Below are 22,823 nucleotides of genomic sequence, written 5' to 3' on the forward strand. Positions count from 1 at the left end.
GGCCTACTTGTTGAATCAAGTACTAGAAAGTAGATCTAGATTCTATCTTGACCAGATCTAGACTATCCGCTGACATGAAAAAAAAAAGACTGAACTAGATATTAGTCTTAATATAGATCTAGACCTGAATCCATTAGTCAGAAACTAGATCTATAGAAAATAACCTCAGAAAATTTTTTTTTCTTCATAAAGAAAAATAACGTTTGCTGTTTGCTACTTATTTACATATTTGTTTATCTCCCTTAGCTCACGTGACTTTGGACGAAATTCGCCATCATGGCGCCAAACATACCATAGTGCATAGTATTGTTTTGGAAAATGAATTTAGGTTGGAAAGGATTCATTTTATCATTATCAATGTTTCTTATTCATTCTAATGGATTATTTGAGTTACAACATAATGCAATTTTGTTTTCGATTATTTCCTCTGTAAAACTGGGTATTTGGTCTTATTATGCTTAGAAGTTAGAGTTAATTATTTGACTAGAGAATTGATGATATTTTTTTTATTGAAATTGAAATCTTTATAATTTGATACCTGGCTCTGACTCATTTTTTTGTCATTACTGACTTGTAACATTTCGACATTTGTTATAGTTCACTACACTCTATACTGTCTATAGTTAAGTATTGAAGTATCTAATAGTCTACTATGTCTATAGTATATAGTACTATATAGATATCTAGAGACTAGAGTCTAGTCCTAGAATTGATCCCATATTCAGTGATGTATGATGATCATGATCATTCATGATGATATTGCATATTTAGATATTATGATATTCAATCATATTGATGAAACTATCAAACAAAGCATTTATTTTTATTATTATAATAATTATTACTATTAAATTATTAGGGTTTATTAAAAGAAATTTCTAGATCTAGACATTAGACATCTATCTATAAATAATAAATATTAAATTAAATCAAATAAGAACATAAAACTAAGATGCTATTTAAGTAAGCTTGTTTTGTAAAGGCCAATAATAGAATATCATTGAATATGCATCCTCTGTTTGGGACCCCTCAACTCAAGAAAGGTATATCTATTAAGAAACTGGAACAGATACAAAAATAAAATAGAGCAGTGAGATTCATGTCATAACTAACGAATAATATTCACATTTGACTAGAGTAACACCAGTCCTTTAGCTTTAGTTAGTAAAATCACTAAATTTAGAAAGCCTTCAGGATAGAAGACTCAAAAGTAAAGTAGCAATTATACACAAAAATAAAACACTGAACCATAATCTTCAAAAACAAAATCTAATTAAATACTCAGAAAGACACAATTATATAATATAATGGCACATTCCACGCTCCATATGCTAGGAAAAATTTGTACAAATGCTCCTTCTTACCTAGCCTAGTCAGGCCTTGTGCTATTAAACCTAGAGCATGGAATGGGTTGCCTGAGCCAGTCAGGAAAACCAGTGACTTGGCAGAATTTAAGTCATGAATTGGTTAACATGCATGATGCGTAGGACGTAATTTGAAGTAATGTCTGTATTATATAAGATAAGATTGAGTCTTAGAGTCTAGAGAATGATAGAATCCAAAAAAAGCTATTAGATAGTATTGACTATAGAATCTAGATTCTAGATCAATCTCTACTAATCAAGTTAAATCTAGATCTAGTGATGATTCTGAGTAGCACTAACCATCTAGATCTAATCTCTACTCTAGAGAAGCTTAAATTTTCAGTTTTGGGTCACTTCAGTGTCAGTGAGTGACACTTTCAAAGTAGCAATCATACAATGTTAGCATTAACAGAGTAGCATCCCATTTGTTGTGATTTGAGTCTAGTCCTGCCTTGACTCGTCTAACTTGTTAATAATAATCTTAATACTTTATTTATTATATATATCTAAGATTTTAGGTCTAGACCAGGTGTAGATCTAGATATTCTAGATCTCGAACAGTGATGCCCAAAATACCCTAATATTTGTTGCTGCTAGTTCCCTATGACATTTTTTAGCCATACAGTAGTTATATTCCACCAATTTCTCCCAAAGAAGAGAAACATCCTCCATGATATTTGTCAGTGGAGGTCCCATGCACGCTTCTCATAGTTGATAGCAGATCTCTTCAAGAGTCGAGCAGTGTTGCAAGAGTGAATTAGATTGCAGAATTGTGACTTGTTTTTTTTTTTGTAAGACTATTCTTGCAGCGTTGTTCTGATACAACTTATCGATTTTGTAATCAGATATATCTGCTAGCACAGCATTGCAGTAGTCAAGGATAGGCAAAAAATAAATATAATGAATGACACAACTAGTTTTTTTTGTTGACTTCGTTGTCAGATATGGTTGGATCTAGCCTTAGATTCTTTACAGCTACAGAGACCCGTGCAGAGCTGACTTATGTGTGATCAAAAGACGATAATTGAGTAAAAGACAAATCCAAGATTGGAAACTACATAACCAGTTGTGTGCTGCTAATGTATACTTTGACACTGCATCAGAATAGTGAATAGAGAAGAGGTGCCCAAGATATGGTCTGCTGGCTAGACCTTGCCAGTGACGTGGCAGAAAGAGTAGAAAATCTCCCCTCCAATAAAAAAAAAAAGGTTGACAAATGTATCTTTACCTACGTTGGGGCCCTTACTTTTTCTCTGGTGGATTGGTACCATGACCTTTAACATTTAAATGCATTTATGAAATAGGACTGAATTGAATGTAGAATTGGATCTTTACTTTTTTGTGGAACATGATAGTAAGCCAACAGATTTTTTTAATAAAGAAAGTGTGACTGTTTAAAAAACAACAACACATAAAAGGCATTATGAAACAAATATGACAACATTTTTGGTTCGTCTTGTTGAACTATCTCTAGATATTGGAAGATCATATTTACCAAAAGATACAAGAAAACGAGTTGGTCGTAAGGCTAGAGATACATTGTTGCTCACATATTAAGTAGAGAAATGAAGCCATTTTTTGAGGCATAAAAAAAAAAACAAAAAAAAAATCTTCAGATATCCCATTAATTAATGTAAGTACTAGAATAACTAGATCCACAAATTTCTAATAAAAATAGTTAATTTGGCCCACAACAGGAGTGTTGGAAATTAAACTTAGGTGGGGCATCACTGGATTAGAGTGATTGAAAAGTGTCAGATTATCATGTCTATTTAGCCTAGAGTCTGAGTAATACAATAGATATCCATTATGCTTTTATTCTATTTGTAATTCAGCTATTTACAACAGATCTTTGTATTTGTATTTGTTAACAATAAATATATTTTTTTTTAAAATGGCTAAAAAATTGAACACTAAAAACGTGACATAATATTACAATTATATATTAAACTAAAATTGTTTTTTAGTAGTAATAAAATTTCTTAATTAAGAATCATAACATTGAATCACGACAGTTAATAAGTATTTAATAAAGATTTTCTTTTTGTTTTACCTTGTGTTGCATACAATTTCAGTCCAGAGTCTTGGCATTATTTCTGTGTCCGTACTCATCTTACTACTGAGCGTTTGAAAGCCCCAACTACAATGCCACTGACTAAAGGTTGTAAAAAAAATACAGGAAAAAGAGATGACAGCCCAGGTAACTTTGTCTACTCTTGTTCTGTTTTTTGTAGTTACAAATTTTAAGTTTCATATTAAATTTCAATTGCATTCAATGAAATTCCACCAAAAACATTAATTTTTTTAAAGAAAGATTAAGCATTCCCTTATATAATTAAATAACCAGTAGAATGAAAAGTAATGTAAGTTTTTAATATGTACACAAAAAAAAAACAAACCAATATATATACTTGATGAGAAGTTGTCCATCACTATGAATATAGAAATCATGATACTGTAAATTAAAGCATTATTTGTGTCAAAATGTTATCTCTAGAAATACTTCTTAAAAAATGTTGAAGTTTCTAAATATGTTAAACAAAAAATGTATTACCAGAAAACCCAGAAAAGAAAGGCAATCAATTTAGTAGTGTTCTGCCCCCTTTCTGCTGCTTTGCACCTAGACAAAATTTAAATTTGCAGTCAAATGCAGAAATAGCACAAGGTTTTTTTTTTTTTTGTTTAAATGAAATACTTCTTGATTTCTAGAGACTGGAGTGTGTAAGAAAGACAAATACAGCAGTGATGAAGACGAGCAGCCTGTAATGAGAAAGGGAAAGGCTCACAGTGAGAGTTTAACTTTTTGTTTGCTATAATATTTAATTTATCTTTGCACTTATTTAGGTGTCTCATTATTAAGAGTTATATTTGAATCGAAGTAATGTGCTATAATTTTTAATTCATTTTTTTTACCTATTATTAAGTATTATATTTGAATAGAAGACATGTGTAGCTAATAGATAAATGCATTTATTCACAATTTATACTTTGAAAAAAAAAGATTCAAATGTTATTTAGGAATATTTAAAGGGTACAGCTAAAATGTATTAGTGATGTCATTGTCATATGTTAAATGCATATTCTTGTGTTGTCATGTAGCCTGCAAGATGACCAAGCAAGGTAAAATGAGCAAGAGGAGCCCCAATATCATCACTAAAGCTACTGGACCCAACACTAGCCATAATAAACCTGCTGAGGTAAGGAAGCTTATCAATTCATGAATTTTGTGTTATAGAACAGGACACATTCTGCATTTACCTTTAAACTCTTAATTGTAAGTGCTGAAACCATATATATCCAAATTCCCATTTATGATTATTGACATCCTTCAAAGCATTTGAAAGCATTCTGGCACTGTTTCTGTAAGTCTTAGCCTGACCCTGGACATAAACTACTCTCTCTATCATTTGCTTGATCCCATCACAAATGGTTTACAAACAACTGGTTTAGTAACAATTTGTTCCTGAAAATTGTTTACATAAAAAAAAGGTGATGTGAACCAATTTTTGGTGAGCCATTTGTCTTTCTCCCATTTATTCATGAACTAGTAGTTAATAACAATTTGTCGTTGAAACAGTTTGTCTGTTGACCATTGAAGGAATCTCCATATTCTTGTCCCCTGTTGTGGAATGCTGAAGATTTTATCTTTTTTTCTTCTCTCCAATGCCAGAAACAAATTGGAATTAGAATAAAGCTGTGAAAAGTCCACATTAGCCTACAACAGCTACTTTTACCTCAACATTGTATTACAGGATAAAATATTGTTCAACAATATAAAAATGTCTTGAATTTTTTTAAGTACTTCAACATTTTGTGGACAATTGTTTTGTTGAATTTGTATTCTAAAAGTTTGTATTTTATTAAACAGCTTTTCCGCAAAGATTTGATCAGCGCCATGAAAATGGCAGATACAGAAATACTATTTGAAAGTGAGTATTTTGTTATATCAGATCCCTGGAGGCAAGAATGGGAGAAGGGTGTCCAGGTGCCAGTTAATGAAGAAGAAATCCCACCAATAACCATCAGGTAAAAATTGAATTCAATTTAATTTCTTAAACATTCAATCAACAAGAAATATTTAATTAATTATTTTTTTAAAAACTGTTTTTGTTTTGCATGTTTTATGCTTATATCATGCTCAGTGTGCTTATGGTCCAATCTGTTTTGTGGACCAATTGGGGGGGGGGGGGGGGGGACTCAGAAAATACAACTCAATTTGGAATTTGAACTTGAGCCCCCTTGTAACCTAGCGTTTTTTTGCCATTCAGCCACATGTCCCATTTTAGTTGGCTACTGTTACTTTATCTTGATGGAATATTTATACATTCAGAACTAGAACTATTTCTGCAATTTTGAATATTGTTCCTGTCTGTACAGGGAATATTACAAAATTGTGTAAAATTAAATTGATATGCATAAAACTTATTAGCATGACACCTATGTAAATTTAGACATCTGCCTTTCTACAGGGACATGAGAAAAAATGCTAAAACTGGAGATTTTAAGTTGTAAGTCCTCAGCAATTTGTTTTTGCTTACATTTTCTTTTAGTGAAAATAACAAATACATGCCTGCAAAGAAAAAGCTTTTTTTTTTTAAAAAAAAATATTTTGAGATCTTTTTCATTCCTCTTGAAAAAAAAAAAGGAATTTAGTTCATTTGCTTTCTATTTTAATTATTTGTTTCTTTCTTTATATTGTTCAGACCTCTTCGCAAATATCTTCATGAGAAAGTTGATGATACATACCAGGCTGGCATTCATGAGTTGACAGGTATGCAGGATTTGGCTGAGCAAATCGTCCGTTATGACCTGGATGATCAAGATGTGACTTGGCTGGAGTTGGTCAATGACGACCGAGAAGAAATGGGTTAGTTGCTAAAATTTTTAGCTTTTATAAAAAATGTGCATCTTCCTCATGAAATTAGTTGTGTTGTTAAATGAATAATGAAAGTGTACCAAAGTGATAAATTTATTTATCAACAGGGCTGCAACTTATCAATGAGTGGAACATGGAAAGAATGATTGAAGAATTGGAAAACCAGGTAACTTTAATTCATTAAAAAAAAAATTTTAATTTCTATTTCAGAATGTGCCATTGTGTGTTAGAAATAGAAGTCCAATAGTTATTGTTTTTTTTTCATCAGTCATAGTTGTTATTGTGTTTTTAAAACACTTTTTAATGTTTAACATTTTAATTATATATATATATATTTCTTAAAATGGTAATACAAATTATATCAATATAATTAGTTTTGCAATAGCTACAAGATGTGTGTCATTTTACTTTTCAGTGCTACATCAAAACGAATGCTTTGAAGAAGACAGAAGAAGGTCTTGGAATTGAGTATGATGAAGATGTGGCTTGTGATGTTTGCCACATGGTAATATATATATATAAAAATATAGAATCAACATTTTGTAAAATTAATACCACATCAACATCCCTAATAATAGGCAGTATTTACAGACTGTAACTGTCTATATGCTCCTGAATTAGTCTGCTTCTTGTGTGATGTAAATACCTCGTCTGGTACTATTATAATGTTCTTTTCTTATTTAAATACTTTCACACACGCACTAGATTTGCTGATGCGTAAGTATACTAACGTACTGAGCTCTCCGACCACAACATGTAGAATCACCAATAGACTCGAGGTTAGCAGACATGGTTTTTTATTACATAAAATAATATACATATTCCACAATAGATATTGGCAGCTTCAACCATCATAAATTATACATCCTGTTTCATATTAATCCAATGAAATGTACACTGCATACACAATCAATATTACTTTAATACTTATACACTATGATAGGGAAAAATATAACACTCCTCTCTCTACAGGAGTCCAAGATCAACTGAGGTGTTCAGTTACAGACCAAAATTTACTTTGTGCAAATACACGGAATAGTCAAGTGACTATCAACTCACTTAGTGTCACAGTGGTTCTAAAACTAGTATGTGACACAGACCTCCAAATTCTAGTTTAGAATACATGCAAGAACTATGTAATCAGTTTACTACACTTAAAGAGACAAATAAAAATGCAGTTTTTTTGGATTATGGGTGATTTCAACCTACCTGATATAAATTGGAAAACACTAACCATAGATAAACACCAAAACCTTAAGGACATAAATGAGCTTTTTATAGAAACTTTACACAACTTAAGTTTAGATCAAATCATTAAAAAGCCAACTAGATTAAACAACACATTAGATCTCTTCTTAACCAACAGACCTGGATTAGTAGTAGATTATGATATCATCCCTTGTCTATCAGACCATGAGATCATAAAAATACAGTCAGATAAAAGCAGTAGCCAATATAAAAACCAAAAGAAAAATCTTACTCTGGAACAAATGCAACCTAACACAACTACATCAAGCTGCATTAAACTTTCAACCAGCATTCTTATCAGAAAGAGGCATTAACCAACCAGTCAATGACCTCTGGAATCTCATAAAAAACTATCCTAAAAACATTATAGAAAACCATATACAAACTAAATACACTTCAAACAAAATAAATAAATGCTGGTTTAGTAATAGATTAAAGAAGCTTTGTAAACAGAAGGAAAACCTTTATAGAAAATTTAAAGAAACTAAGGCAGAAAGTGTTTATAAAAAGTACATAAAAATTAAACACCTAACCCAAAAAGTAAGCAGACAGCTGCAGAGTGAATACATAAACAATATAATATCTAAAGATAACAACAAAAACCTATGGTCATACATTAAGTCTAAGAAAATGGAAACAACAGGCATAGCGCCATTAAAAGGGGAAGACAACTTAACACACAATGATAATGAAACTAAAGCTAACATCCTAAACAAATACTTTGCATCAGCATTCTCAGCCCCAGGAGACAAAGACATATTCTTAATTTGAACCAAGTAGACAACATAGGATATATAGAAGTACAAGAAAAGGGAATGCAAAAACTATTAGCCAACATCAAACCTAATAAAGCATCTGGACCTGATGGTATTCCAGCTAGATTACTCAAAGAACTAAGCAATGAGCTAGCACCAGTGTTCAAAATACTTTTTCAGGCATCTCTTAACCAGGGCAGAGTGTCAATGGACTGGAAAGAAGCTAATGTCACCCCTCTATTTAAAAAAAGGAGAAAAATCAGACCCAGGAAATTACAGACCAGTATCACTTACCAGCATCGCATGTAAAATCCTAGAACACATAATATGTGGCAAGATCATAAACCACTTAGACAAACATAATGTCCTTACTCCATACCAACATGGTTTTAGGCAATATAGATCATGTGAAACACAACTAATAGGACTAATTGATGATTTTTCAAAAGGTTTAGATAACAGTGAGTAAATAGATTCTATCTTACTAGATTTTTCCAAAGCTTTTGATAAAGTTCACCACCATAGTTTGCTTAAAAAATTAAAATATTTTGGCATTGATGGTCCATTGCATCAGTGGATTAAAGATTTTCTGTTAGGGAGAGAACAAACTGTAATAATAAATGGCTCTAAATCAACACCAATAACAGTAAACTCAGGCGTACCTCAAGGAACAGTCTTAGGTCCACTACTATTTTTAATTTACATAAACGATTTACCAAATTGCATTAGTTCAGGAACAAAAGTCAGATTATTCTCAGATGATTGCATAATATATAGAACAATAAAAACAACACAAGATACAGAAATTTTACAAAAAGAAATTAAGATAAATTACGAAATGGGAATCAAGTTGGAGCATGTCTTTTCACCCAGAAAAATGTCAGTTATTAGGAGTAACAAAAAAGCGAAAAACAAATAAAATCCACTTATCTTATTCATGGTAAACCAGTAACACAAACTAAAAACGCATAATACCTAGGTGTTATAATAAATGAAAAACTGTCATGGAATTCACATATTGATGAAACTATCAAAAAATCAAACAAAGCATTAAAGGGTTTATTGAAAGAAATTTCTATAAATCAAAAAAGAACAAAAAACTAAAATGTTATTTAACCTTGGTTTGGCCAATAATAGAATATGCATACTCTGTTTGGGACCCCCCAACTCAAGAAAACATTAAGAAACTAGAACAGACACAAAATAGAGCAGTGAGATTCATAACAAACGAATATTCACATTTGACTAGAGTAACACCTTTAGTTAAATCACTAAATTTAGAAAGCCTTCAGGATAGAAGACTTAGAAGTAAAGTAGCAATTATACATAAAACACTGAACCTTAATCTTCAAATACAAAAACAAAATTTAATAAAATACTCAGAAAGACACAAAAATAAAGGCACATTCCTCATCCCATATGCTAGGACAAATTTGTACAAATACTCCTTTTTCCCTAGTGCTATTAGAGCATGGAATAAGTTGCCTGAGCTAGCCAGGAAAACCAGTGACTTGGCAGAATTTAAGTCATTGGTTAATATGCATGACGTAATTGACGCGTAGGACGTAATCATCTTCTTTTTTGAAGTAACGTCTGTATTATATAAGATAAGATGGTAAAGTTTTGTTTGCCCCCCCCCCCCCTTTTTTTTTCCCATTTTCTCTACTGGTACCTTTATGAAAAGAAATACAAAACTTCTATGTATGAGTCTGAGAAATCTATTTCTGTAAAGAAAATTAAAATTAAATACATGAGCAACTGAAAACAAAAGGTAAAGAATAATACATTAAAAATGTTTTGTTTAAAATCTTCAGCTAATCTATCCAGACAATTTTCTAAAAATAGCAATTTAAAAAATTGTCCTTTTATATATATAGCTTGTATCAACAGGAAAAACATTTGATGTTTGAAAAGCTTCATATAAGAAATTAATAATGGTTTTTAAAATGAAACTACCAAATATCGATGTTTGTGGTTGAAAACATTAAAGGCAACACTATAAAACTTTCCTAAATATTGTGTCTTGCACCATGCTATTAGCTTTAGTAAACCTATGTTTGCATTTTTTCCCCCTTGTATATGATGCACAAGTTTTTGTTCTCACACCAAGTGTTTTGATTTTTTTTCCCTAGTTGGAAAGTGAAGACACCAATGAAATGGTTTTCTGCGATGGCTGTGATATATGTGTACATCAGGTAAGTGGGTTTTCACTAAGTAACTGAACATTATGCAAGTGACATTATGGTGCGCCTTGAAATAAATTGTATTTGTCATTCAAGTCTAATTAACAATGCAGATAATTTTATAAAAAGTTTTTGTTACCTTTACTTAGTAATAATGATAAATTCGAATTTAATGTCTAAAAATTTCTATTTCTAGACTCTAGATAAATCTAATAATCTAGATCTACAGTGATTTCAACCAGTTAGATAAATGTCTAGGTCTAGTCTAGAGTCTTTAATTAGAGTTTCTAGACCTTGAATGGCTGCCTGCACTGAGTGTGTAGTATGTCCTGCAGCTATTCCCTTTGCCTTTGCACTATCATTTTGATGGCCCCTAATTTGAACCCTGCCCCCGTTCATTCCATGCCGTCCTGCATGAGTTTTTAACTAATCTAGATCTCTATGTAATAATATTCATTTCTGAAGCAATTGCGATTAGATCTAGACAAAGATCTTTTTTTTGTAACTATCTAAGGTCTAATCTATAGAAAAGATCTGTTGCATGTATGTCTAGATAGTATGTGCTGAGAGATCTTGATTACGTAGATAGAGATGGATAAATTAGATTAGGTCTAGATTTTATTGACAATGAATGATAACGTTTAATGGTCACAAATCTTCTGAAAGCAAAACAAAATGTATGGATTAGCGCCTAAATGTATCTAATAATGAGTAACATGATATTTAACCCAATCGCTCTTATTTCCGGTTAAGAAATACCCTTTCTAGGCCCTAAGCAAAGAGGGATAACTCCAAATTTTAAAAAATCCTAAAAAATATTTAAAAAAAAAAAATCAAATTTAAGATCTAATACATATAAACAAACAAACAACTTTAAAAAAATAAAACAATATGTCTAGTTTCAAAAAATATATACATTTAATACTATTAGAATATTAAAAAAAGCTTAAAAAATACCCATTTTCCCACGTGGAGCTTATGCACTGGAGCTATGGGCCTGTTCGTTGGAAAAATTATTTTAACAATAAAAATCTTCCTGATTTTATTAAAAATAGAAACGGTAATCTCCAAAATGATTTGTAATCATGCTTGCAACGAGACTAGAAGAAATCTTCTTTTTAAAAAGTTTAAAGCAAGTATATTGAATAGGGGATTTTAAAAACGTTTTACAACGGTTTAGGACAAAAACGGGAAAACGTTTCCAACTGCTGAAGGAGCTAATGGGTTAAAGTATTCTTAATCTAACTAATAGTTAATGCTTTAATAGCCCAGTGTGACCTAGAGATCCACTCCTCACAAACAATATGCCATGTATGTTAGCATGATAGGGTATCACTCAAATCAATATAATATGCTTGGAGTTTTATTGATAAACTTAAACGTTGTCTTGTAGACCTTTATGTGTGGCTATTCCATTTGAAAAGTTTGAAGCCTGCATTTTATATTTCATGTAATAATAAAAAAAATATTATTTTTCTTCCTACAGGCATGTTATGGTATTCAGACTATTCCTGAAGGCAGCTGGTTGTGTCGAATATGTGCCCTGGGCATTAAGCCGATGTGTTTATTGTGCCCTAAACGAGGCGGTGCTATGAAATCTACAAAGTTAGTAGAAATGCCTCTTTTTTTAAAAATTGTTAACATGTATAAAGTAATTTGTTTTTCATTTTGGATGTGTATTCATTAAAATTCATTTATTTATTTAAAAAAAATATATGAATGATTGAAATATGCATCAATACCACATCCTAGGGAATAATTGTAATTGTATCTATAAATCTGTCATCTCATATATTCCCTTAGTAAAAATTGCTGAACCTTCATCAATTAAAATAGAATTTCAAGTTAAATACAATTTTATTTCAGTGTAATAAGCAATCCTGCTTAAAATGTACACCCAATGCCACTTTCTGTCTCTGTCATATTTATTTGTTCTCTTTCTTCCTTTTTGTATTTGTCAAACTTGTTTCAATTGATGTCATTCATGAGCAACATTCTGATCTGTTTTTCTTTGGGAATGTATGAGCTTCTCCAAATATAGCCATAAAAAAGAAAAACCAACATAAAAAAAAGATGAACTTAAAAGTTTTTTTTTATCTATTACTATAGGAGTGGTACAAAATGGACTCACGTCAGTTGTGCTCTTTGGATTCCAGAAGTCAGCATTGGTTGTCCAGAGAAAATGGAACCTGTAACTAAAATCTCAAATATACCAGTAAGAAACTGTATATTCTTTTAGTGATATAGTATTCAATTATATCATGTTGATTAGCTTGGAAGCTAAGACATTGTTTTACACTCTGTTTTCACACAGCTACAAAGGGTACTGGCGTTTGTTGGGGAGTAAAATTATTAATTTTTATGGTGGTCACTGACATTAAACTCTGACCAGTTGTAGTCACAGTAGAGGTTAAATTACTGCTTAAGTTAAACTAGAAATTAAGTTTTAAAACAAAGGCATACATTTTATATGATACTAGTTTTGAAAGATACAGGTTTTATAACTTAGGGAAGTTTCAAGTTTAGAAGTATTATGTTATATTTTTTATATGTTTATGTTTTTATGTATATATATACAGTACTTTTTTTTTTTTTTAAAATAGGTGCTGGTACTCAGTGATGAATTGCCTAGATTTTAACTACTAATAAATTAATAATAAATGTTAAAATAGAAGAAAAGTAATCATTTTCCCCCACATTGAAAAAGGTGTCAGTACACCTTACCATTGCATACCATCACAACAAAAAGCACTGTATGTATATGTTGTTAGCCTTCTGTTGGATACTGAAGTTTACAAAAGATTTTGATTCTTAATGGTGTCTAATTTAATAATAAAAATAATAAGGTGAACACATGCAGGATTATCTGCTTTAAATTACTTTAAATTCAGTCACAGCTTTCAATTTTAATTGAAACAAAATAGTCATTATTGTCCCTTTTAAAAAAAAGGGGGGAAGCATAAAAATATATTTTAAAAAAAGCTATGATTTCCTTTATTTCGATATTTCAAAGTAATATATGGATTCCACAATTAAATAAAAACAACAGGTGGATAATACAGCTAGGATGTTAACATATTCAATAAAAACTAAATAGCTTTGCCTGTTTTGTCACATCTAGAAGTAACATTTTAAATTTGGTTAGATAGGAAATATATTGATCAAAAAGATATTACAAGCTTTGATCTCTGTTTCCAGCCATCCAGGTGGGCTTTGGTCTGCAGTCTGTGTAAAGAGCGGGTGGGAGCTTGTATACAGTGTTCTGTCAAACAGTGTAAGACTGCCTTCCACGTTACTTGTGGCTTTGCCCATAATCTTGACATGAGGACGATCGTTGATGAGTCTGATGAAGCAGATGGTATACACCTAAGGGTCAGTATCTTTAAAGAGTTCATCTCTTAACACCTGAATAATGCTCTTTTGGTTTGTTTAATGTTTCTTTTAAAATGTATTTTAAGACCAATTGTTTTCCATTTCTGAGAAGAAACAATATTGATATAGTTAATCTTGCTAATTTTTGGATTTACTTGCAAGTTGAGAAGATAGTGTTTTATGGACAGAAACTAATAAATTCTTTCATTGCCCCTTAAAATGAGTAGTGGCTAGATAGTCACTCATTCCTTTGTACTTTATGAACTCTAGAAAAAGGATAGTAATCCATTAAATCAGAGTGTAGAAACTTTTTTTTTTCTATCTCTTCATTCTTAAGTTTATCTTTGGGTAAGAGATAACATTGATGTAGCTTACAAGGCAGTTAACTTGTTTTGAAATATTGAAAATCTGTTAATGATGTTTTGTGTCACATCTCAGGCTTATTGCCCTAAACACACAAAGAACAGGAATGCTTCAGATTGTGAATCTCCTAAGAAAGAAGAGGATGCTTTAGACACAGAGAGTGAGATGGAAGTGACGAAGAAAAGACAAGAGAAGTAAGCCACTGGCTTTCTCATATAATAGTTTATTACCTTTACCTATCCCTTAGTCCCTTAATAGTATATTTAGATGTTAAGTGAAACATTTCATTCGTGGTTATGTTAAATGTGCTAGCTGATTTACTGACTCAATCACCCCATTACTGATTCTATCACTTGTGGTAGCCTAAAAAAGAAATGAAAATGTAACCTGTTATCATTTAACATTATGCCAAATTCATCATTTTTCATGATAAAAATTGCAGTAGTTAATTATTGCAAAAGATTTTTTCCTGTTTCAGCACAATACTTTTTCAAAAAGTCTAAGTACAATTATTTAATTAATAACAATTATAATAATTGATAATACTTTCCTCCTTTTTTTTCTTAAAGCACTTAATATTTTTCTTTGGCACACAGGTTAAGATAAAAGAATGATATTTTATTTTTCACTCTAAAATACAAAAAAAGCTGAATGAATGCATGTGTTAGTATGTATAGAAGTTATTAAAGTGGATGTTAAAAGGACTAGATCTTCATTTAGTTACAGAATTGAGGAGTTGAAGAATATCCAAATAATGTATTTAGGACTTTTAGTTGTGGGGTAAGAGACATACTAGAATTCATGTGCCCAAAGTATGATGTTGTGTAAAAGAAAAAAAACAGGATGCAAAAAAAAATTTGGCCACCTTAAAAAATATCAGCTAGTTGAGCATGTATCTGATACTGGGATTCACAGGCTGAATATTTGACAGGGGATGTTGTTGTTTTTTTTTGGGGGGGGATGCATTTTAATTCAAGTTATTTCATTGGAGAATGAAAAAAAATGCTTCCGGACAAACTAAACAACATATTAAGTTTTCAGTGTAGTAAAGCATGGTTATCAGGGATTCAAAGCCAGTAGGTAACAAAATCTGATATAAAACATCAAAGCAGACCTGCCTACCGTTACGCAAAATGCGGATTCGTTACGCAAAATCTCCCAAAAATGACCGTCAGTACGCAAATACGCATTTAACCCGTCGCGTTACGCATTTTTTTTTCCCCTCTCTTGACTAGCTTAAGAGCGGTCACGAAGGTCACGCTAAGGCTAAGCCGTCCTGTTGGCGGCGGGGGGGGGGGGGGGGGGGGGGTGACAGAAAAGGTGGGGGAACACATTGTGTCCAGATCTATACGTTGATTGGTTCTTAAAAGCAATTAGATTTAGTCTAGAAATGAAGAACGCGAGTGTGAGGGAGTGGCGGGTTGGTACCAGGTTGGTAAAAGGACTAGGTTGGTACCGTCAGTTAGCTGATACACCAACGTGACTTTTTTTTTTGTAAGTTCATTAGTAGAAATTAATTATGTTGAATCCCTGATTCCCGTATTCATTGTATAGAAATAAATATCGAAGTGCTATCGATTCAAAACACATTGAGTGACATTGTAGATATCTAGTCTAGATCTAGATCTGGATTCTAGATCTAGAATCTAGATAACTTGTTATACATGAATAGATCTAGCAATTTTATCTAGATGTAGAATGTAGACCCTAGCTAGAGTCTAGCTAGTCATTACGTTATTTCATGATTCTCTTACATTGCTCTACAATCTAGATCCAATTTAGTTGTAGTATGATTTAGATTGACTAGATCTAGATCTAGATCGATAACATCTACTACCATCTAGTCTAGATCTAGACTAGATTCTTAGTCTTAGTATAGAATAGATCAAGGATGAAGAGTAGACCAAGATCTACGTTTGTAGCGGATCCACGGCATCGGTAACACTCTTAAGCCCAGATCTAGAGTAGATTACATTCATTCTAGTCTAGATATTATCTCTATTGTCGTATTGATCTAGATTTAGATTGTAGATCTAAATCTAATAGTATATATATATATATATATATATATATACATATATTCATATCGCGTTACGCATTCTGGTGCCAAAATACGCATTTTGACCATCAGCGTTACGCATTTGGACTTTTTTTGGTAGGCAGGTCTGTCAAAGATTCCCATTAGCATAGAAGAAGGCTATTTATTAATTGTATAATTTCAATGCAGTATATAGAATGTACTTTTTGTGCCCTTTACAAGATTAGTTTTGTCCTAAACTTATTATATATTGTTGCACAATGGTGCAATACAATTAAGTTTTCCCTTTTGAAAATTTGAACTTAGAAGAATGATTTTGTGTGTACAAGCTCTCATGTAATTTTATGAATTCTAATTGAAGGCTGCAGCAGATAGAAGAAGATTTCTTCAACTTGGTGGACGTTAAAGAAATTGCAGACAAGTTCTACATTCCAGAAGAAGCTGTGGATATTGTGGCTGAGTACTGGAAGCTTAAGAGAAGGGTATGTTAAGAATTATCCAGGTTGGATCCATCAAACTTTAAACAAAAATTATTATAAACTATGCTAAAAGTGTAAAGGTTTGTAATTGGCATTGATAGCACACAGTATAGGGAAATATAATGACAGACATAGAGAAAACTGTTGTAACAAACAACAACAAATGGGGCAATGATGCCCTTTCCAGCTACAAAATGAAGACAAGCAACAAACTTAAAGTTAGCACAAAGTAAAAGAAAGCATTAGTATTTAATGACTAGAAAAAAGATTTTAGTTTCATACTTTAGCCTGGGCTGTATGTTTCTGTTCATATGTAATACATTTCTTTCCTGTGAAATCACAGTAGACCATTATTGTTGCAGTTTACATTCTGTTGAGTTTTATCTGTCCTTTTTTTTTTTCTTATCAACTAAGTGTTTTAAATGTAAGTGTTTTAAATGTAATGTAATACAAGGGATGTTAATGTAATGACATAATGTTAATTCTAACAGTGAGCTCATTCTTATAAACAATGTGTTTCTGTTCCCTGCTTAGCAGATTTATTTGAATTGAATTTCATAGATTATAAGTAAGGATATTTCATAATTATTTTTCTTTACAGGCCAACAACAACAAGCCTCTGATCACACCAAAGATGGAGGAAGAAGACAGGATGCAAAAACAACAGCAGGACAGTTTAAGTGCCAGAATGAAGATGTTTGTCCATCTCAGGCAGGACCTGGAGCGGGTAAGGAAATAGACTTCTTTTTACAAATTGTCATCAGAGCTAGATTTTTTTTTTTTTCTCTAGTTAGATTCAGATTTTTATTGGGTAAATTAAAACTATAGTCAGTAACATATTTTAAAGAAGCTTATTGATGGCTCAAAACCATTTTTTGTATTTGCAGGCTCGCAATCTGTGCTATATGATTAGTAAGAGAGAGAAAACTAAACGGCAGTTCTTCAAGCTAAAAGAGAGTGTGTTCCTTTCTCAGGTTAGAGTTCTCACTGATCCTGACCTCAACCTGAGTGCCAGAGAGGCTGAAAAGATCCGACAGGAATATAACTTTGATTCAATTTACAGCAACTATGGAATGTTATCTCCTCGAAACAGTAAACAGCCTCGGGAAAACTTGTTCAATCTGCATAACTTGAAAACTCCTAAAGACTACATTGAAGAAGATAGAGAGAGTAGTGAATCAGATAAAAAGGTTGCATCTAGCCAATCCAATCTTGGCAAAGAGGTCAAAGTCAGAACATCCAGACCATCTAGTGATTCAACATCTAGCTCCACTCTGAAGAATAAGTCATCAGATAACCACAGGGAAAACTTATTTTCAGTGGACAGCTTCAATATAATGAGTGATTCAGCTCTAGAAAGTAGTGAAGATGAGTTCCGTTCAAACACTCACTCAGCTCAGATGAGCAGGCTTGGAAAAGTCAAGTTAAAAGAGATGGAAGAGCAGCCTGAGGATGATGTCCCAGCAGTTATCAAAACTGTCCCTGTATCTCCACCTAAAAAGAATTTTGTTGCGACCTGTGACCTCAGCAAGAAGCTGTCTTTGTTTTTGCAGTCCAAGACGAAGATGCAGCAGCAGCAGCACCAGCATGAGAAGAATCACCTTGAGAGGCTGGAGCAAGTCCTTCATGTGGATGTGGGTCAATCCGAAATGGAGGATGTATTTACATCTGACACTAACACAGACCTCCTCTCTCCTGTCGATCAGCAGAGAAATCTGTTTGATCATTTTGGTATGAAAAGTAAACAGTTTCTCTCTCCACCTGACACAGCCCAGGCTCAGTCCACATCTCCATCCTCGCACAAGCAGCACAAGAAATACAAGAAAAGGAAACACAAGTTGTCACCTCCAAAAATTAAAAAGCTTCGTCTTGTAATGTCTCCACCTGACCAGTCCACTGCTGGTGTAACCATCAAATCAGAAATACCTCCAACAGATGATGAGCTTGCAATAAAATTGACTAGTCCTGACAATAACAGAGAATCCTTAGAAGTGGCTGTGAAGTCAGAGGTCAGCTACCTTATTACCCCAGGTCCTAAGAAACGGGGTAGAAAAAAGAAAATTAAACAAGAATCTGAAGTAATGGAGAACAGTCCTCTCAAACTTTCACCTACGCCTAGAGTGGATGTAGACAGTGTCTACCCAACTTTGGATGGGGACATCTATGTCCCTACTGGAAAAATCCTTGTGACTGAGAGGACGATTGTACTCAATGATCCTAAAGAGGATGAAAAGTCCAGGCCAAGAAGTAAGCTTCGCTTGAAGAAGCAAGCTGACTCTCCTGTCAAAGGCTTGGCCAGTTACATGGTGGTAAAAGAGGGAGAGGGAGAAGATCTCCCTAAGGCTCGTGATCATAGCAAACCAAAACATGTAACTGATGAGAAGAACATTTTTGATCGTGTCATGGACACCACTCCACTGCGCCTGGAAAGCACAAGTGTTTCATCACCTAGTGCCTCCAGGAAAATGTCAGATGATAATACTGACATAGTGAACAATAAGAAATCATTTGGTTCTCGAAAATCCCCAAATACAATAGATGATAGTGTACTTGGATTGGTTAATTCTAAACATGAAGAAAAGCATGAAGATAATGTAGAGACATTAATTGGCTCTGTGAATTCTAAACATAAAGAGAAACCTGAGAATAAATTGCAGACATTCAAATCTAAACATAAAAAGAAACTGGACAGTAAATTAACTCTTACTTCTAAGCATCAAGACAAGCTGCAGGCAAAATTAAAGTTAGAAACCACAAAAAAATCTAAAAAATTAAAAAGAAAATTAGAACCTGTTATTAAAGAAATAAAAGAGGAGCCTTCTACGAACTTAGTTAATAAAAATACTAATTGTTCAGTTTCTGATGATGTTATAAAACAAAACTGTTCAAAAAATCTACGAACCAGGATCCATGACACTGAGAAGACAAAAACACCAGGGACTATTGATGTTTCACCAAGTAAGAAATTATTTAGAAACACAACAGAAGAAAAACCTGTTGAGATAAAAGAGGAGGAGGGGTCAATAACAAAAGTAACGCGAAGGAGTTTAAAAAAGAATGAACCAACAGCCACAGGTTTAAGTCATGAAAAAACCACCCCTCTTCTCACTGTCAAGACTGAAACTCCACAAGATTGTGAAGCACCTTTAGGCAAAACTGAAGGCAACAATGGGTACAACATTAGGGCCAAGCATAAGGTGCTGGAAAGAAATCGTGATCTTGAAAATGGGGAAACATCGGATGAGAATTCAACGCCCAAGCATAGCCCGTCTAAAATTCTCAGATCTCCTCGCTCTCGCAAATCTCTACCGACAGATATTAAGATAAAAGAAGAAGGTGACATGTCTCCAAAAAATGTTGCAGATGATTCTAATAGTGGGGTGAAATTGGCTCAGCTACCAAATAAACCTCACCTTAATGCTCTACTGGAGGCAAGTAAACTCATGGTGAAAGTGGATAAGAACACAGGTGAGCAGCTGAAAAAGAGACTGAAGCTCCGGGGAAGATGGGGTACAAGCAATGGAACTAGGAAAGACAGGCATCAGTCCACTTTAGATTCTTTTGTAACAAGGACTAGCATAAGTAATGTCTTCTCTAAAATGGAAGTAGCACATCAGGAGGTCAATGGCAAGAGCTCATGCTTTTCTACTTTTATAAAATCTGACTTAAGCCCACTTCTTTTAAGCCCCTCTTTGTCACAGAACATTTCACCCGTGCCTGACCCAGGCTTTGGGAGCTCATTAAAATCTGGTAACTTAGCCAACAGTATTTTTGGATCTCACACATCTCGAGGCAGCTTAAACAATTACAGTGTTCCTAGAACCTCTGACTCTCAGCCACAGAGTAAAACCCCTGATAACAAAACTACAAATGAGCCCTTGCCAGTTTTTGGTGATTTGGACAAGCTTACCAGGCAACTCTCTTTTGAAGACATAAGTGAAAACTCTATAGTCAACAAAACAAACCTGGAAATAGTGAAGACGCCCTCAAAGTGTGACCTGTCAGCGCTTTCAGAAGACAAGTTGGATGGACATCGAAGCTATAGGTCACAGTCTCCACCATCCAGTGAAGGTAGTGTTACCTCTTGTAAAATTTCAAAGACAGACCCTGGGCTTACTACACCCAGAAGAATAACAAGGAGCTGTGTCACAGAAGAGTCTGACAGTCCCAGCACTAGATTAAGAAAGAGAGACCCCTTGATAAAAGCACCACAGTTTAGATTGTGACCATGGTTGTTGTGTAGTTGTATTTTTATTGAGTGCTTGTATGTTGACTGTGTCTGGACCCATTTGAACAAGTTAGCTTATTTTATACCTCATTGACACTAATTTTAAGAAAACACATTGTTATCTAAGATACTTAGAGTACACTTTACATAAGATTGCATGTTCATGAGCAAGTGTTGTACTAAAATAGCCAAACTAGTTTTAAATGTTCTCACTGGTAAAATCCATGCATATAAACAAAGGGTTGCATTTAAACATTAAAGTGGGTATAAGAGCTTTCAACTTACTCCATGGAATTTTAAAGTATCTATTTGCATTTTTTATAATAGCCTTAAAATAGAGCATTGCCATAGCAACATTGACAACCAATACCTATTTTTGTTGATAGTTATTGACCAATCTATCATGTTTTCTTTGAAAATACTGTCCATTTCTTCAAGCTGTGTGATTGTTTCAATTGTATATATGTAAATTATGAAATAAATGAAACATTCAGATAATAATCTTATAATTTGCCTTGTTAAGTGTTCCTGTAACTTACCTAGTATGGGAGATCTATTCTGTGTGTTATTGAATGATAGCCACCAGACTTTGACATCTTTTATCCAACCAAATGATTTTACACATAGTTTTGATATGACAACTTATTTATCTTATATGATACAGACGTTACTTCAAAAAAGATGATTGAAAAAATGTCCTACGCGTCATGCATTGAGTCATGCATGTTAACCAATGATCTAAACTCCGCCAAGTCACTGGTTTTCCTGGCTAGTTCAGGCAACCCATTCCATGCTCTAATAGCACTAGGGAAGAAGGAGCTTTTGTACAAATTTGTCCTAGCATATGGAACGAGGAATGTGAATTTCACTGAAATCATTCTATATTATTTCTGAAATGCAGCTACAGTATTGTTATACAATACCAGTATCTTTCAACACTATTGTTATACAATACCGTTATCTTCGAAGAGAGGACAATCCCTTATTCCTTGTTAACTAAAAAAAAGTGTCCTTATATTTACAACAGTGAGAGCTTGGTCCTTTTTATTTTTTAACCATCAATAGAATTTTGATACATATTTGTTTCTTACTATAGCATTGAACTTAAGTTAAAAGGAATTACAAATCTGTGCATAGCACTACATTTTATATTGTTATGTTTGTTTTTCGACAAATGGCATGTGTGATAAAAAGTAAAAAAAAAAAACTTCACTGCGTGGCTACCTAAGAAGGGTTCAAGCAGAGTTGTGTTCACTGAGCACCCAGAGGCAGCACAGAAACCTTCTCCCAGATAGTCCCTCTATCCAATGATCTGTATGATAATAGATATAGGACTATAGCACAGAGCATGCTGTAAGTGTGAAAATGCCCTAGATAAAAACAATTAAAAAAAAAAGGGGGGGGGGGGGGGACAGTAACAGTACCACATGAAAAATTTAAATTATCTGCAACATATCTGAATTCTTTATTTTTAATACTGCACCTAGCTGCTTAAGTAGGAAGGGAAATGAAGTCCAATACTGAAGCATCTTATTGTTTAAAATACTGAAGGATGGTTTTAACAGCCATTAGTTCTGGAGTATTATTTTTGGAGTTTCTACTATGCAGTCCTCAACATCATGTCTTCATTTTCCAATATTTTTAAAGCTTGAAGCAGGGTGCAGCTGAGTAATTCAGACTACCTGGTTAGTGAGTTCCAAGTTTACTGGACTTAATATCAATTTAAATTGCTAGGTCTAGCATTGGGCAGTCAGCATTATCCAAAGTATCCTGGATTAACATTGTCCTATTAGTTCTGTACAAGAACCTGTGACTATTTATGCTGTTTACTTAGATGCCAAATTTCTTTATTTCAATTCAAGATTCTAATTATTATTTTAAAGCCTTACATGAGTACCAGTATCTATTTTAAAAACT

The 22,823-nt window shown here is 33.1% G+C and overlaps 2 protein-coding genes across 7 annotated transcripts in view; one reads left to right on the top strand and one right to left on the bottom strand.

Annotated features, from left to right (window-relative positions):
- LOC106060846 (ATP synthase subunit C lysine N-methyltransferase-like) overlaps window positions 1-242 on the bottom strand; it is a 13,245-nt gene extending 13,003 nt beyond the window's left edge. The window contains exon 1 of one of the 3 annotated variants that reach the window (XM_013218866.2): window positions 165-242. The gene's annotated coding sequence lies outside the window, so the exon portion shown is untranslated. Of the gene's footprint in view, window positions 1-7 lie in introns of all 3 variants that reach the window. The other 2 variants (XM_056037598.1, XM_013218862.2) reach the window with 2 other exon arrangements.
- LOC106060844 (uncharacterized) lies at window positions 223-22,314 on the top strand. Of its 4 annotated transcripts, none has more exons than XM_056037584.1 (17): window positions 223-328; window positions 3,440-3,564; window positions 4,074-4,151; window positions 4,464-4,561; window positions 5,233-5,390; window positions 5,816-5,872; window positions 6,068-6,231; window positions 6,348-6,406; window positions 6,656-6,745; window positions 10,376-10,438; window positions 11,913-12,031; window positions 12,536-12,641; window positions 13,625-13,798; window positions 14,237-14,355; window positions 16,561-16,681; window positions 17,280-17,405; window positions 17,566-22,314. In XM_056037584.1, the coding sequence occupies exons 2-17, from the start codon at window positions 3,510-3,512 to the stop codon at window positions 20,902-20,904; spliced, it is 4,926 nt and encodes a 1,641-aa protein (XP_055893559.1). In that variant the 5' UTR covers window positions 223-328; window positions 3,440-3,509; the 3' UTR covers window positions 20,905-22,314. The 4 variants fall into 4 exon arrangements, with proteins under 4 accessions (XP_055893559.1, XP_055893558.1, XP_055893556.1 ...); XM_056037583.1 differs by having other exon boundaries at window positions 229-328; window positions 5,834-5,872; XM_056037581.1 differs by having other exon boundaries at window positions 241-327; window positions 3,421-3,564.
- The last annotated feature ends 509 nt before the right edge of the window (window positions 22,315-22,823 follow it).

The sequence above is a fragment of the Biomphalaria glabrata genome, chromosome 8 (assembly GCF_947242115.1).
Source record: "Biomphalaria glabrata chromosome 8, xgBioGlab47.1, whole genome shotgun sequence".
NCBI classification, from domain to species: domain Eukaryota; kingdom Metazoa; phylum Mollusca; class Gastropoda; family Planorbidae; genus Biomphalaria; species Biomphalaria glabrata.

Coding starts and splice junctions, on each gene's coding strand:
- LOC106060844 (XM_056037584.1), top strand. CDS start 3,510: ATGCCACTGACTAAAGGTTGTAAAAAAAATACAGGAAAAAGAGATGAC. Junction 5,391..5,815: donor ATCCCACCAATAACCATCAG/GTAAAAATTGAA, acceptor ATGTAAATTTAG/ACATCTGCCTTTCTACAGGG. Junction 12,032..12,535: donor GGTGCTATGAAATCTACAAA/GTTAGTAGAAAT, acceptor CTATTACTATAG/GAGTGGTACAAAATGGACTC.